This window comes from Silene latifolia, unplaced genomic scaffold (genome assembly GCF_048544455.1).
Source record: "Silene latifolia isolate original U9 population unplaced genomic scaffold, ASM4854445v1 scaffold_57, whole genome shotgun sequence".
Classification (NCBI taxonomy): domain Eukaryota; kingdom Viridiplantae; phylum Streptophyta; class Magnoliopsida; order Caryophyllales; family Caryophyllaceae; genus Silene; species Silene latifolia.
Window position 1 is genome coordinate 4,544,631 of NW_027413480.1, and position 14,862 is coordinate 4,559,492.

The window sequence follows — 14,862 nt, forward strand, 5'->3', positions numbered from 1 at the left end:
ACTCTACCTACTCTAAACAATAGACTAAAAACAAAAGCACAAGATTCCCTACATGGGAAGAGGGCCACCGGTTTTTGGCCTTAATAAGAGAGCATCATTTGCTCATTTTTCTAGTGTTGGTGCTTGTGTTGTTTTTCTCTCTATTTTTCCTCATAAGCTATTGCAACAAACTCTCATCTATACTAATACTCTCCAATCTATTACTAGAGATAGTAATACAAGAACATTAGTATTATTAAGGAAATATTTCTACTATATATCTAGTTAATATTAGTAGGAATTTTTGGGATTAATCTTGGGTGCAATTTATTGGAGTGGTTCTCTACTTGGAGTCTTAGGAGGATCATCCATCACATTTAGCTCAAGAACAAGTGAAGGAAGGTGACCTTACTTGTGCCCATTATTTCGAAACACATAACAATGTAAGGAACATTGTTTTTCTTATAAATCTTTCATTTTGTTATGCATGCACTAGATCTAAAGAACAAATAATTAACAAGTTAATTAGTTCACTATTAGAGGAGTCCAATAATAGGTATATGAACCTAACAGCCTCGTTGGACCAAGTAGCATCAGGAAGGAAATTAACTTGATGCTCAATGCTTCTTAGAGGAGACAACTCACTTGGAAGTTCTAGGACTTGACTGATTCTTGGACACCATTAGGCAGCGACACTTCTTGTTCTTTGGTCTCATATTTGGCAATGGGAACATAGACATCCTCCATACCATTCGACTCTCAGATTATTTCGGCCTCATTTATCAACAATACTTGTCTGGAAGGCTCAAGCATGGAGGGTGGTAGGAGGGATGCTAGAATGACTTTCCTCTTACCAAATTCAAAGGTGTAAGTGTTATCTTTCCCATGATGCACCGAATCCTTATCAAACTCCTAAGACCTACCAAGTAGAAGATGTATGGCAAGCATCCATAAGTAGAACATCACAAATAGCCTGACCTGAGTAGTTCTTCATCATTGCTTATCCACTCTAACTTCAGCCCCTTTGTTGGGCCACCTCAACTTGTAAGGAATAGGGTGGTCTTAACTCTTGTGTAGGCAAAGATAGATTCTTAATGAGAGTATTAGAAGACACATTGGTACAACTCCCACCATCAATGAAAAAATTTCTCACCCTTCCCTTAATGGTGCACCTTGATCTAAAGAGTTGTTGTCTTTGGTCCCTTTCAAATGGTTGGGGTTGGGTATTCATCACTCTCCAAGTAACCAAAATCAAACCCGAATCCCACTCAACCATTTCAGTCTCCTCTTGCTCCTTTTATCCCTCATCATCATCACAAACAAGAATCTCATCCTCACCCCCAATAAACCACCTTAAAGCTACTAAGGGCTCTCTTGGTTGGACACTCTTTAGCAAAAAGACTAAAACCTTGACATTGGTAGGATTTTTTTAAGGTATGTGGTGTTTTTAAGTGAGGTTGTTGATGCTTTGCCTTTGTCGAGTGTAGGGGTTTTGGTTTGGGAAGTGGGTTCATCAATTTTGATTTCGGTAGGGGTTTGGTAGGGGCTGTTTTGGCAGGTGGTTTTGTGGTGGTGGCTTTCCCCTTGCCCAATTTCTCAACCCTCATTGCCAAATTCAGAACCTCATCAAAGGATAACACTTTATGCATTCGGACTCAACTAGCAATCTTAACATCCAATCCCTCAACAAACCTAGCAATCTTTTGTTCGGGTTTCTCATTGATTTCACATTGCAAGGTGAGTTGTTCAAAGTTTCTAAAATAGGACTCAATAGGTTGTTGGTCTTGTTTAAGTTGAATGAGTCTAATGAACATGTCTTGAGTGTAGTCTATAGGCACAAACTTTTCCTTAAGCTTCTTTTTCAGTTTTAACCAAGACTTAATAGGTTCTTTACCATCCCTTCTTCTCTGATTTTTTAGGTTCTCATACCAAAAGAAAGCATAGCCTTTAAGTTTAAAGATTGCAACTTAAAAAACATTGCTATCCGAATAACCTTTAAACTCAAAGAGTCTTTCAATGATCCTAAACCAATCTAACAAATCTTCGGGGTTTAAGCTACCATAAAAATCAGGAATTTCTACCTTTAATAAGTCCTTGTTGTGCTCTCCTTGAAATGATATGCCTCGGCCATGGAGTCCTACGAATCTGAATAAGGCTCTTCTTCTTGGACACCTTGACCTCCTCCTCCTCCTCCCATGAAAGCACGACCTCTACCCCTGCCTCGTGGTGGTCTCCCTCCTCTTGTTGGTGTTGGAATGTTAGCCATGATGGCGTTGAAGGAATCCAACATCACGTCGCATTATTTAGAAAGTTGGGTCACTTGTTGATCAATTCCGGCAAGCCTCACTTCACTCATGGTTGTTTTTTCTGTTTTTGTTGTAGTTAGGGTATAATGAACTCATAAGAAAGGTTTTTCCCAAGACTAACATAAGATGGAATTGTGTTATAACCTGGCTCTGATACCAATTTGGAATAAAACGTGATGGACTCGATTTTTGATTAAAATAAGACTCGAAAATAGGATTAAAACCGTGTGGTATTGTGACTGAAAACAAGGGGAACAACAAGGATATGACTTAGACGAGATCACGAAGCAAGTCTAAGCCTAGGAATCTCGTCCAAGCTCACGAAGCAAGGAATAAATTCAACCCCTAAACAATAAGCAAATGGAGGGTTTTCCGCACTAAGTAAGAAGAATTCTAAGTAGAAAACTCAGTTTTCAAACTAAGGTTTTTTTATCAACTCAAATCTGAATGTTCTCATTCGGTTTGCTTGGTTTATATAGACCAAAACAATACAATCTTAGCCATCCAAATTACATCCAAGGGCCACAAAGGGCCTACTGAAATGAGACAGAAAAACGGCCCAAAGGCCTTACATACACAAACTGAGCAAAGCTAAAATAATAAATGGAAAGTAATAAAGCATAAAGTAGATGAGCTAATAAGACAACCATCCTTGTTTACTTGCTCTTGCTTATTTAATTATAGAGTAGACTTCTTGTGCTGCATTTTCTGACCCCAACTGATGAAGGAAGAGTCCAAAAGGCTCCACAAGAATCCCTTTGTAAGACCCCCTTGTTATCCGGCCAAGGTAATTGGGAGATGTTACTATCTCGGTTTCCCGAGGCGGTAAAATCGGAGTTGCAATCCTCTATTTACTAAATGAATAGGTGAAACTCCCATTTTTCCCGCCCAAAAATATTTCCTAAAATGGTGCTCTGTATTATTGGCATCTATATTAAACTGATAAAAGAATATTAAACTTATAAAAGAATAACCACTTGACATCATCCTGACATCATTTTGGACACATGTCACTCTCTCCTTAATTATTTTCCCGCCCAGTGCCTATCCTATTAGCCATAGACTCTACACCCTACAAAGTAATTCTATTTCTATAACTTATTATAAAAGAGGATAGTACTATGACGGCTATTTTAGTGTGATTCAGTCCGTATATTACGTCATTATTTACGGCTCTGCCATTCTTCATTTTTTTATATGATTTCTACTCTCTGTATGCATCTTCATGTCTTTCATCTTTCTTGTACTCCGCATCGTCATCGTCATCTTACCTCCATCAGAAGTAATTCATTAACACTATCAACCGAAAGTAATTACCATATTATTTGATTGACACTATATTATTTCATTCATTTATTTCAATCATTAGTACTTACCATTTCATTCTTTTTTTTTTTTTTTTTTTTTCATTTTCTATGTTTTTATCATTTTAGTTGATAGTTTACTTTGTCGGTTTATTTTCAACATTATTCAACTTAAATCACTATACAGTCCGGATTGCTTATTTGGTTTCTTTTAGTTCCGACGGATTGCCGACACACATTTACCTGCTGAATCGAACAAAAAAAGATAAACATTAGGTGAGGTAATCAAAATCTATTTCCTGAATTTTTGTTTCAAGTAGAGTTTTTTTTGGAGAAGAAAACATTGTGCTTATAAGTTTATATGAGTTTCGGTGTTTTAGTACTTATTGTTTTTTTTCCGCAATTTGTCTTACAAATATGCTTATCAAGTGTTTGATGATTTGCCACAACGAAAAATCAAATGCTATTTCTTTCTTTTTTGGGTCCAGTTTACATATAGTTTGAGGTTATTCAAAATTTTACGTATACGATGATCGATGTTGTTATAAAAAGAAAATGCTATGTAGTTTCTTTTACGTATCGAGCTGTCGAAAACCGTTGTTAAATATGATTTACAGCTAATTGTCCTTTTTTTGCATTAAAAAGTGCTAATCATTAGGCTTCCTCCTTTCGTGTTCTTGTATTATACGTATCCTCCACGTTATACATTTTGTCCGTATTGTATACATAAACTGTCTTATACATTTTGCCGAATGTACACGCAAATTCGTTGAAGTATTTAGTCGTTTACGTATTTTTATAACACAATCCTATTTTTAATACTATACTTCATTGTCTTTACTACATCTAAATCTCCATACAAAAATTTTCGTTTTTTTGTAGGACATACCTGTCGAGAATTTGTGACGGGTAATACTTGACCCGTCACATGCTTGAACCATCACAAGCTTGTGACGGATATATCTGTGACAAGGGAGACTTATTGAAGAAATAAATAAGATTAAATCTATCAACTAAAATGTATGTACTTCTTTTAAATTATTCTTTACACTTACTTTTGGTATAAAGATTTATGGACCCTAAAAATTAAATCAATTGATTAGTAATTAACGTACCGAAATGACCAACCCATAAAGAAAAGGTAAAGAAATTCGCAAATTTTTATTTCATACGGACTCTATTCCAGTCTGAAATAAGACGGATAAAAATATTGCCATTTTTTAAGAAAATGTAACCATTGAATCTACAAAGTGTTTTAACTAGAGATGTCACTTTTTACCCTGAAAATTATGTGAAAAAGAATGTAAACATGTTGCCAGAAAATAAAATTTTTTTATTGTTGAATGACAACATGTTATCCATCTTATTTAAGACGGGAAACAGCCGTCTGAAGTAAAAATTATCAAAACGGAGTACACCAACATAACCTCCATAGTCCACACACTTAAAGATAATGACTAGTATGCACATCATCTAGCATAGACAAAAAAGAATACTTGCAACAGTCCATTTATTATTCAGCGATTTTTTAGTAATTTATGAGTTGTGTGTGCCCTACAACTATTGTCTTCTTCTGCATGGTTGACTTTTTGCATTGATGAAGGGCTAAGTTTGCATTAATGTCTTCTGATTTTAGAGCTGCAAATAACTATCTTCCGAACAATTGTACTACCATGCATGTTCTCCTGTCCTATACTCTTCATGCGTATCGTCTATTACTCTAAAAGATATGCGTATGCCGTTCCTTTTAAGATAGACATAGAATAATTTTTTTTAGGTAAAATGGACCTATGTTTTCTATAAATACATGAGCAATTACACCTCATTTTCCCTTATAACGGAAACAAAAAACAAAGAAAAAATTTCTGCTTATAAATTCTCTTTCTACGCTTTACATCAACCTTAAATCGGTAATACGTTTACCTAATTTTCAAGTTCAGTTTGCATGTAATTATATTTAATCATTTAAAGTGTATGTAATTTTAGATGAATATATTAACTGTAGAGAACTGAATCGTTTTATTTTAACGTGTACATCTATTTGTAGTGTAAGATATTAACAAATACATATTACTTTTTAATTTGCAGCTGGAATTTCCAAATCAGAAACGGAGCAGAGTTTAGTTTGAAATCTCTAAAGACTTTTTAAGGTCAGTATGTGCTGAAAAATGTTATTTAATATTATTTACTTATAATTTTAGCGCTATATTAATATCATATTGGTTAGATGTTAATTTTTTTTTATAAAGAAAATTGTTCATTACAGTGATACTATTAAGCGTCTCGGAATTTGTAGCTACGATTTGTTAAATTCATACTTTAAAAATAACCAAAAAAAAATAAGATTAATCGACTGCTCCACGTAGTTTTTTTTTAATAATTTTTTAAAACTTTTTAGATTCAGTTAAAATTTTAAAAATTGAAGTCATTGAAAATATTATTTCGATAAAACAATAAATAATTCAACTAATAGTCGTGAAACCACGTAAATGAGTTGTAGAATTACACCTCTCATAACGTTTATCCCCGATTAAAAGCAACTTTAAATCCACAAAGATGTTGTTTGCAGCGAAATATAATTACTTAAAGACGAAAAGGATTAGAGTGGCATCACTTCAATAAAAGTAGAAAACTAATTTTATGTACTAGCATAAGTAAATTGAGAGTGTAGATTTAAAACGGGAAAGATACTCATTTTATTTTTATGTTTGACGATTAATCAAACAGTTGATAAATATAATTGTATAAAGTAAATTTATTCTGCAGAAATGTTCTTATAAAATTTAAGAAAAGCCTAAAAAAATCAAATTTAAAACAACATATTCATCGTTGTAAATCGACTATGCAAAAAAAAAATCCAAAAGATACTAAAATTACGAAAATAGACAACTTTTGTATGTAGGGTGAAATTCAATACCGTCGAAAAAGCTTTGCGCGATATAAAATATAAAATTACAGTGTAAGTTAACTTACATAAACGCTGACATAGACTCAAGAATATGTAACGTACTTTATTTCCTAAGTTTAAACTAACAATAATCGTAATCTATTTCGTCAGTTTAACAAAAAAAACTTTAAATGTTTTTTTTTGTCTCCGATTGCGTTTTTCTTTTAGTTAATTACTGATTATTTTATGAATGAATATCATATCGGCTGTACTTTTACTTTGAATTTTTTTTATATGTAATCAATAAGTTAATATTACGTTGAATTATATTTCCGTTTAAACTTAGTAGTAAATATTGTTTATTTAAAAAAAAAATTCATATTTTGATTACAGCTATACATAATTTATTTTGGTGTAAAATTTTTAGTCTTGGAAGCATTTACCTACATTATGTTACATCTCAAATAATTTCTTATTATTTTTTAAAATTATTTTAAATAAAAGGTTTCATTAATTGTTTTACCAAATAGGAAAAAATATTGTAAACAATTTTTTTTATATTCTTTTTTATATAACGAGAATTACATAAGTGTTTAATATTTTTTTTTTGTAAGATATTTTTTCTGAAGTTTTTTTTATTTCCATAGTTCATAACTGAAAAGCGTTTATTCTATCTTACTAACTATCACATTGTGTTTATAAGGAAAAATAAGTTTAATCTTTTTTTTTTTATGTTTTTTTTACGGTATTCTGTATATAACTTCGCAACAAAGTACTAAAAAAAACCAATTTGCATTGCAAATTTATTTAAATTAATTGACACGTTATTGTTGTTTGGAGAATTAGCGGTTTATTTGCGTATTTTTTATGTTTCATTTTTTTTGTATTGTTTTATGTACATTTGTTTTATTTAGATATTTTACTTGTGGTTTTAACAGAGGTGCTTTCATATTCATAAAAGCTATCATATATTTCTCTAATGTAGTAGCCAAAGAGGCTGATGTGGCATCTTAAATAACAAGCACAGTCCTATGTGGCGATTAATAAGAAGCTCCTACAAATTTTTTTTTAAAAAAGAATTAAATAAAGCAAAAAAACACTCCCTATAATAACTAACAATGATTGCAAATCAACGGCAGAAAATATGGAATGGAACCATATCATATACGGAGTAATATGGAGTGGAATGTGGATGGAATATTCCAATTCCATATTCCATATTCAAACTACTATCACTACAACAATGGGTTTTTGTTAGGATAGTTTCATCAATAAATCAATATACGAAAAATCTTTATAAATTATCTTTTCTCTAAAATAATTTTACACAAGAAATTTTCTACCTAAAATATCGCCCAATTAGTTCTCAAGAGACACCCTACAAGAATCAGTATAAAATTAAAATGCATGTATAAAACCCAATCATCTCCATCGTTCACCATTCACAAAAACTTAAAAGAAGATTAATATGTATGCTGGTATTATGGTACAAAAACTCACCGAGACCGATTAACTGAAAAACGAACACGCAAATGATCTGGAGAGGTGACATGACGGTGGACTATTTTACCTTTTCCTCTCAATAACCCAGTCGATCTATATAGGTGATTCGATTTGAGTCGATACTAAAATGTTCGACATTACCATGCGAATAATATGGAGAGATGACAGACCGTGTGGGGGGCGACGGTAACATTTTTGCCATGAATTGAATCTCATGGTTTAGGTGGTTGTAATGATGCTTATTATTGCTCTTCTTTTTGTTCAATTTGTGATCATCAAATGATTGGCTTGATCGGTGAACATTTGCAATTGCAAAATCGTAAAATTATTAGAGGGTGAGAGTACTGGAATTTTGATGATGAAAGCAGAGGGAGAGGTGTGCAGCCTTCATTTTTTAGTGTAATCACAAATTTACATCCCTTGGTTAAATTATTCTTATGTTCTTCATATTTGGTTTTTTGTCTTAAATTACTTTTTTATGTTTTTTTTACTGTTTATTATCTCATGATGTCATGTATTTCTTTACCAAAGTGGCTTGAGTGTAGTGGAGCGCGGGAGTGTCTCAAAGCGTTACAATAAGGCAATGAATTGAGAGGTCCCGAGTTCGACTCCCTACACGGGAGTGCTGCGGTCCAACTTACCTGGTCCTCGAGCTTGCAGGATGTTCGGGTGTTTCCTTGGATAACTAAAAAAAAATGTTATGTATTTTCTTAAATATTTTAAGAGCATAAATTATACTATAAGAAGATTTTACACGGTGAGGCGATTCCTTTCGACAAGAAAACTATTTATTTATGGTAGCGAATGAGTTGTTGTTTTGCAAAATTGGATTGTCTCAGAGTGTTAAATTGTCTCACACAATAAATGATATTTGATAAATGTACATTTTTAGTGAATATAATCAAATTTAAGTTTTTAACCCAACTTTTGGATTTTTTTATTAATTAAGTTTTCTAACAATCTGTCATACACTAATTTAATTGTATTACTATATTACTCCGTATATAAATAAATGGTGCTATGCCCATGGGCAGTGGTGGAGCTAGGGGGCTAGCAGGGGCCCTTGCCCTCCCTGCGGACAAGATTTTCGGAATTTTAAATTAAATTTTTCGATTTTTTTTCGAGTGTACCTTAACCGTTTGCCTCCTTAAATTTAAATCCTGGATCCGCCACCGGCTGGCTATGGGTAATTAAATACGGAGTATGTACTAATTTTATTATAAGTCTTAACCATAGTAATAGACGCAGTATATGATGGCTCATGTATGGTTAATAATTCGAAATTAATTAATTACTCAAGTAAATCAATATATCTTCGCTATTATTAACCATATACATTTAAAATTCTAAAAGCAGACCCGTGAATTTCACGGGTTTAAACCTAGTACAATATGAATCTACTGAAAACCATTGCATCATGCTCCCGTACAAATAAGCCACAAAAGAAAATCCGTTCAATTTCATCACCTACTATTCTAAAGGGTAACCACTTCTCCCTACAAACATATATGACTTTTTCCTTTCCGTTTCAGTGGTTTATAGCCAATTTCCACATTTCACATCTTACTTTATTAAATCGTTGTTAATAACTTTAAAAGTTTTTCAATTCCTCCGGAACATCCAGCCGTTCTTCTTTTGCCGTCATTGTGTTTACACTGTGGCGCAAAAATTTTCAAAAATGAATCGAAAAATTTCTGCTGCTGCCAAGGAGATATATGTCTAGCACAGATCGTAATGCCGAATGACCTCCGCATGTTGTTCATGTCAAACGACGCTTTCTCTATAAATTTTAAAAAATATGTTATGTTGTATAATAGTTCTTTCGCTTTTATTTCCTTTGGAGTTAAGAAAGATCGTGAACTGGCGCAGAGAAATCGTGGCGTTTATACGTTTAGAGTTCAAGGTCAAGTTTATCACTTCATTAACGACATTTTGCCAACTAAAGAACAACCTAGATATATACAACTATATTTTTTCGATACAGATCGAGAATTGTGGCATAGACTTCAGATTTCTCAAGAAATTGAGAAGAATGTGATTCGGATTCTGATGCGTGTTATGGAAATGAACCCATGCACTCAATTCTTCAGATCCCTAAGAGAAGTGGGTATAGACAAGGAGAGTCGTTTTTTTAATAAAATCAGATCCAATCCAGGATCAAAGAACGCACAACGCTCCAACGGCATCGCAGGTTGCGGTGATTTGGGTCGATGATGAAAACTCATCACAGCCTCCTCGGCATGATGTCGTCATATATGCTAATTCTGGAACAAGTCACCGAATATTAAATTATTACGGTTGCTATGATCCTTTGCAATATTCTCTTTTGTTTCCTTTTGGGGAAAGTGGATGGCATAAACGTATTTATCAAGTCAGCAGCCATCCTAGACGTCGTCCTGAACCCCAAAATTTTCCGATTAATGAAGTTCTTATACAAACAACTGATGATTAACTTGAAAGCTAAGAACAAGGTTTGTGCTTTCAGATCTGTTTTTTTGTTTTTTTATAACAACACAGTAGCTAAAGCTGCTGTTTATGTACAGTTGCAGGTACTTATGAGTCTGAGAAACAAACATCTTGTAGAGAGTACTACTGCTATCGATTGCAGATTCACCCAAATGATTCATCGATTTTACTAAGAAGCGGTCGTCTTCTCCAACAATATACAGTCGATATGTATATTAAAATTGAGACAACGCGACTTGATTACATAAGAAATAATCAGAATATAATTCGCGCGGATCTGTATCAAGGAATCATTGACAGCTAAAACTCAGGATACACACGAGGCGCAAATATTGGCCGAATTTTTATACTACCTGCTAGCTTTATTGGGTGTGATCGTGACTTCCGGCGTCGCTATCTTTGTTCTATGATGGTAGTGCAACGTTATGGAAAACCAGATATATTTCTGACTATGACGTGCAACCCTCGACGACCATAAATAGAACGAGAATTATTGCCTTGTGAAAAAGCGCAGAATAGACCTGATCTTCTTTCTCGTGTTTTTGGATCGAAACTTTTTGAGTTAAAAAAGGACATCTGTATTCGGAAAATATTTGGTAATGTTGCCGGTTACGTTTACCTCGTTGAGTTCTTAAAGCGAGGGCTCCCACATGCACATTTCCTAATCATTCTTGATTCTGAAAGCAAAATCAGAACGCCTGACCAATATGATGAATTTGTTTCTGCAGAATTACCTGATGCTACCGAGAGCCCTCACCTTTTCTCTGCAGTAATTCGTCATATGATGCATGGTCCATGCGGTAGAAAAAACCCTACTAATCCTTGTATGATAAATGGTACGTGTAAGAACCATTACCCTCGTGAGTTTGCAGATACAACAACAAACGGTCGTGATTCGTATCCAATTTATCGTAGAAGGCGTACAGGTGTTCAAGTGACTGTACGTAAATCGAGGCTTAACAATCGATGGGTTGTTCCTTACAACCCATTCTTATTGGGCAAATATGACTGCCACCTAAATGTTGAGATATGTTGTACAATTAAAGTAGTCAGGTATATGTACCAGTATGTATATAAGGGGCATGACCGTATTTCGTTTGCTGTTACTGATCCAAGTGGCAGCGGTCAAGAATCATTTGATGAGATTACCGCGTACCAATCAGCTAGATGGATTTCCCCACCTGAGGCAGCGTGGAGAATTTTTGGATTTCATTTGAATGAGATACATCCTAACGTTGTTCCTTTACAATTACACTTACCAAACATGTAAATAGTTAGTTTTCAGTCGTGGGAAAACCTTGGAAATGTTTTGGATGATGAATATCGCAACAGAACAATGTTAACGGCTTTTTTCAAGCAAAACGAAACTGATACTTTCTCTCAGACCTAATTATACAGTCAACTTCACGAATATTATGTATGGCATAATAGAAGAAGGGACAGATTTTGGACTCCTAGGAAGAAAGGATTTGCCTTAGGGCGTTTGGTTTATGCAAACCCCTGAGAAGGAGAACGTCATTATTTACGCCTTTTGCTCTCAAACATTAGGGGTCCGAAGTCTTTTGATGATCTAAAATCAATAAATGGCATAACATGTAGTTCTTTTAGAGAGTCGGCTTACATGCATGGATTGCTTGAAACAGATAACTTAATTGAACAGTGCTTAGCAGAAGCAGTTCAATATCAAATGCCAGCAGCGCTACGCATATTATTTGTACCTTTGCTCATTTACTGTCAGCCAAATAATCCAAGATTGCTGTGGGATAAATTCTGCACTTCATTGTCGGAAGACTATGCATATGCTTTTCCTCCACAAAGACATAAAGTGTTACAAATGACTGTTACAAATATTTGTTGCATAATTGAATCAATGGGCAAGAGTTTTAGTAATTTCAACTTTGGCGGTGAAATTTGATGCTGCTTATTTCAGTCATTCAAAAACCAAAGAAATTGAAGAAGAGCTTAATATTCCAATAAGTTCTGAAGACAGAAATGCTGTAAACATGTTAAATGAAGAACGTCTTGCCTATGATACAATTTACAGAAGGGTTACAGACAATGGGACTGGTTCTTTTTTCTTAGATGTCCCCGGAGGTATAGGAAAAACGTTTTTCTACACAACACTGCTTGCAAATCTAAGAGTAAGGGGACTTATTTGTCTTGCAGTTTCAAGTTTAGGTATTGCAGTAGCCAATCTTCCGGGTGGTAGAACTTCAAATTCTCGATTCAAGATCCCTCTTGATATAGAAAATAACCAGAGTTCTCAAATCTCAAAACAAAGTCCTTTGGCGAAACTTATTCGAGCATGTAGGTTAATCGTTTGGGGTGAAGCTCCTATGGCAAAAAGACAGTCAATTGAATACTTTGAAAAAACATTGCGTGACGTATGCTCAAATACAGAAATGTTTGGCGGAAAAATTGTCATTTTTGGAGGAGATTTTAGACAGGTATTGCCTATTATACCGAAAAGCACATTATAAGAGGCAATCAATTCCAGTTTTGTTATGTCTCCTTTGTGACATGAACTTGAAAGACTTCATTTAACTGTTAATATGAGGGCTATTGGTGATCCTGCTTTTTGCGACTTCGTTCTAAGTGTTGGTAATGGTTCCCATCCTTATGAAAATGGGAAGGATGTCAAATTACCAAGGTCGATTGTCATATCTGGAACAGAAGAAGCTACACTAATTGAACAACTCATTAACACAATTTATCCAGATATACAACGACTTAATATAAATCCATCTATGACAACCAAAAGAGCAATACTAACTCCCAAAAATGATGACACACAGATGATAAATTCTATATTAGTTTCTCGAGAAGAAGGTGAACCATTTACCTACAGAAGTTTTGACGAAGCAACAGACGTCGCAACAGAACAATATCCAGTGGAGTTTCTTAATACACTTCAGCCAAGTGGTCTTCCGCCACATGAATTGGTCCTGAAAATACAAGTCCTATTATTTTGTTGAGAAACTTGGATCCTAACTCGGGTCTTTGTAACGGTACACGACTCATTTGCAAAGCCTTTGATAGAAATGTTATTGATGCCAAAATTGTTGTGGGACATCACAAGGGAAAAAGAGTCTTCATACCAAGAATTCCACTTCAGTCATCTCCTTCCGACAAATTTCCTTTTCAATTCAGGAGAAAACAATTTCCGATTCGATTAAGTTTCGTAATGACTATTAACAAAGCGCAAGGACAAACGCTTAGTAGAGTTGGAATATATTTGCCTAGACCAGTCTTCTCGCATGGTCAATTGTATGTAGCCTTGTCAAGAGCAAGACAAAGCTCTGACATAACGGTTGCCATCCTTCCGCATTGTATGGTATCTGACAGTTGGAGACGTACTAGAAATATTGTATGTTACGAAGTATTAAATAAGGCGAAATAGAGGTAAATGTGTATGTAAGAAAAAAAATGTTTTCAATGTACATTAATGTTATTATACATAATTTTTTTAAGTTATCATCTTACTGTTTTACTTTTATTTTGAATGCATGTTATCTGTTTCCTGTTTCTGTTTTCCATTCTGAATCAATTAATAACGACATACAAAATACACCTTTATAAGCTATTGTTGGTTGTCTTTTACATGTTGTTTTCTGTTGCCTTCCTTAAATAACTACATAATTTTTTTTTCTAAAACAAAGACAATTTAATACGTTACATTAGCCTTGTTCTCCACAAAAAAAGTTATACAGTAATTTAGATATTAGGTTTTCGTATATTACTTATGTTTAAAGTTTAAACAGATGATTTACTTTTTCTTTAAGACAAAATTGCTAATGTCCATCTCTGACATTTTTGCTATAAAATTGCAGATTGAAATGGCTCCTCCAACAATACCGCTTGCCTCAGTAACGGAACGTAGTAGAAACTTTACTGTTGTTTTGACTCTTGAATCCATAAAGGCATCCAAAAAATCGACCCGAGGAGATAAAATGCTTCAAAATTTACTGTTTACTGATACAGAGGTATGGCAATATATAAGAATTAGAATTACTTACATGTTTTTATTTACTGATTTACTTTTTAAACTTTACTTGTGTAATAGGAAATTGAAATGACTGCGACAATCTTTCAAGAGGATATTTCTTCTTTTAGAAATACTTTACATGAGGGCCATTAATATGAAATTCAGAATCCAATTGTAAACGTAATTCCTGAAAAATACAGATACGAAAATCAGATGTACCAAATGATTTTTCAGAAATGTTTGCATATAATTGATCTTGGTCAGACTGAAAGTACAAATACATATTGGGTGCCGGTAAATTCTGTTGACGAGATTCTTGAACGCAGATATAGAATAGGTATATAATTTCGTCGTTATATTTACCTAGTATTTTCTAAACTTTATTGACAAGTCTTTAATATTTTTTTTACTTTATTCAATACATATTTAGTT

The 14,862-nt window shown here is 33.9% G+C and overlaps 1 protein-coding gene across 1 annotated transcript; it reads left to right on the forward strand.

Moving 5' to 3' along the window:
- The first annotated feature begins 10,399 nt into the window (after positions 1-10,399).
- LOC141639812 (uncharacterized) lies at positions 10,400-12,925 on the forward strand. The gene is made up of 4 exons (XM_074448855.1): positions 10,400-10,528; positions 10,960-11,679; positions 12,106-12,272; positions 12,376-12,925. Exons 1-4 carry the CDS (start codon positions 10,400-10,402, stop codon positions 12,923-12,925), a joined length of 1,566 nt encoding a protein of 521 aa, XP_074304956.1.
- The last annotated feature ends 1,937 nt before the right edge of the window (positions 12,926-14,862 follow it).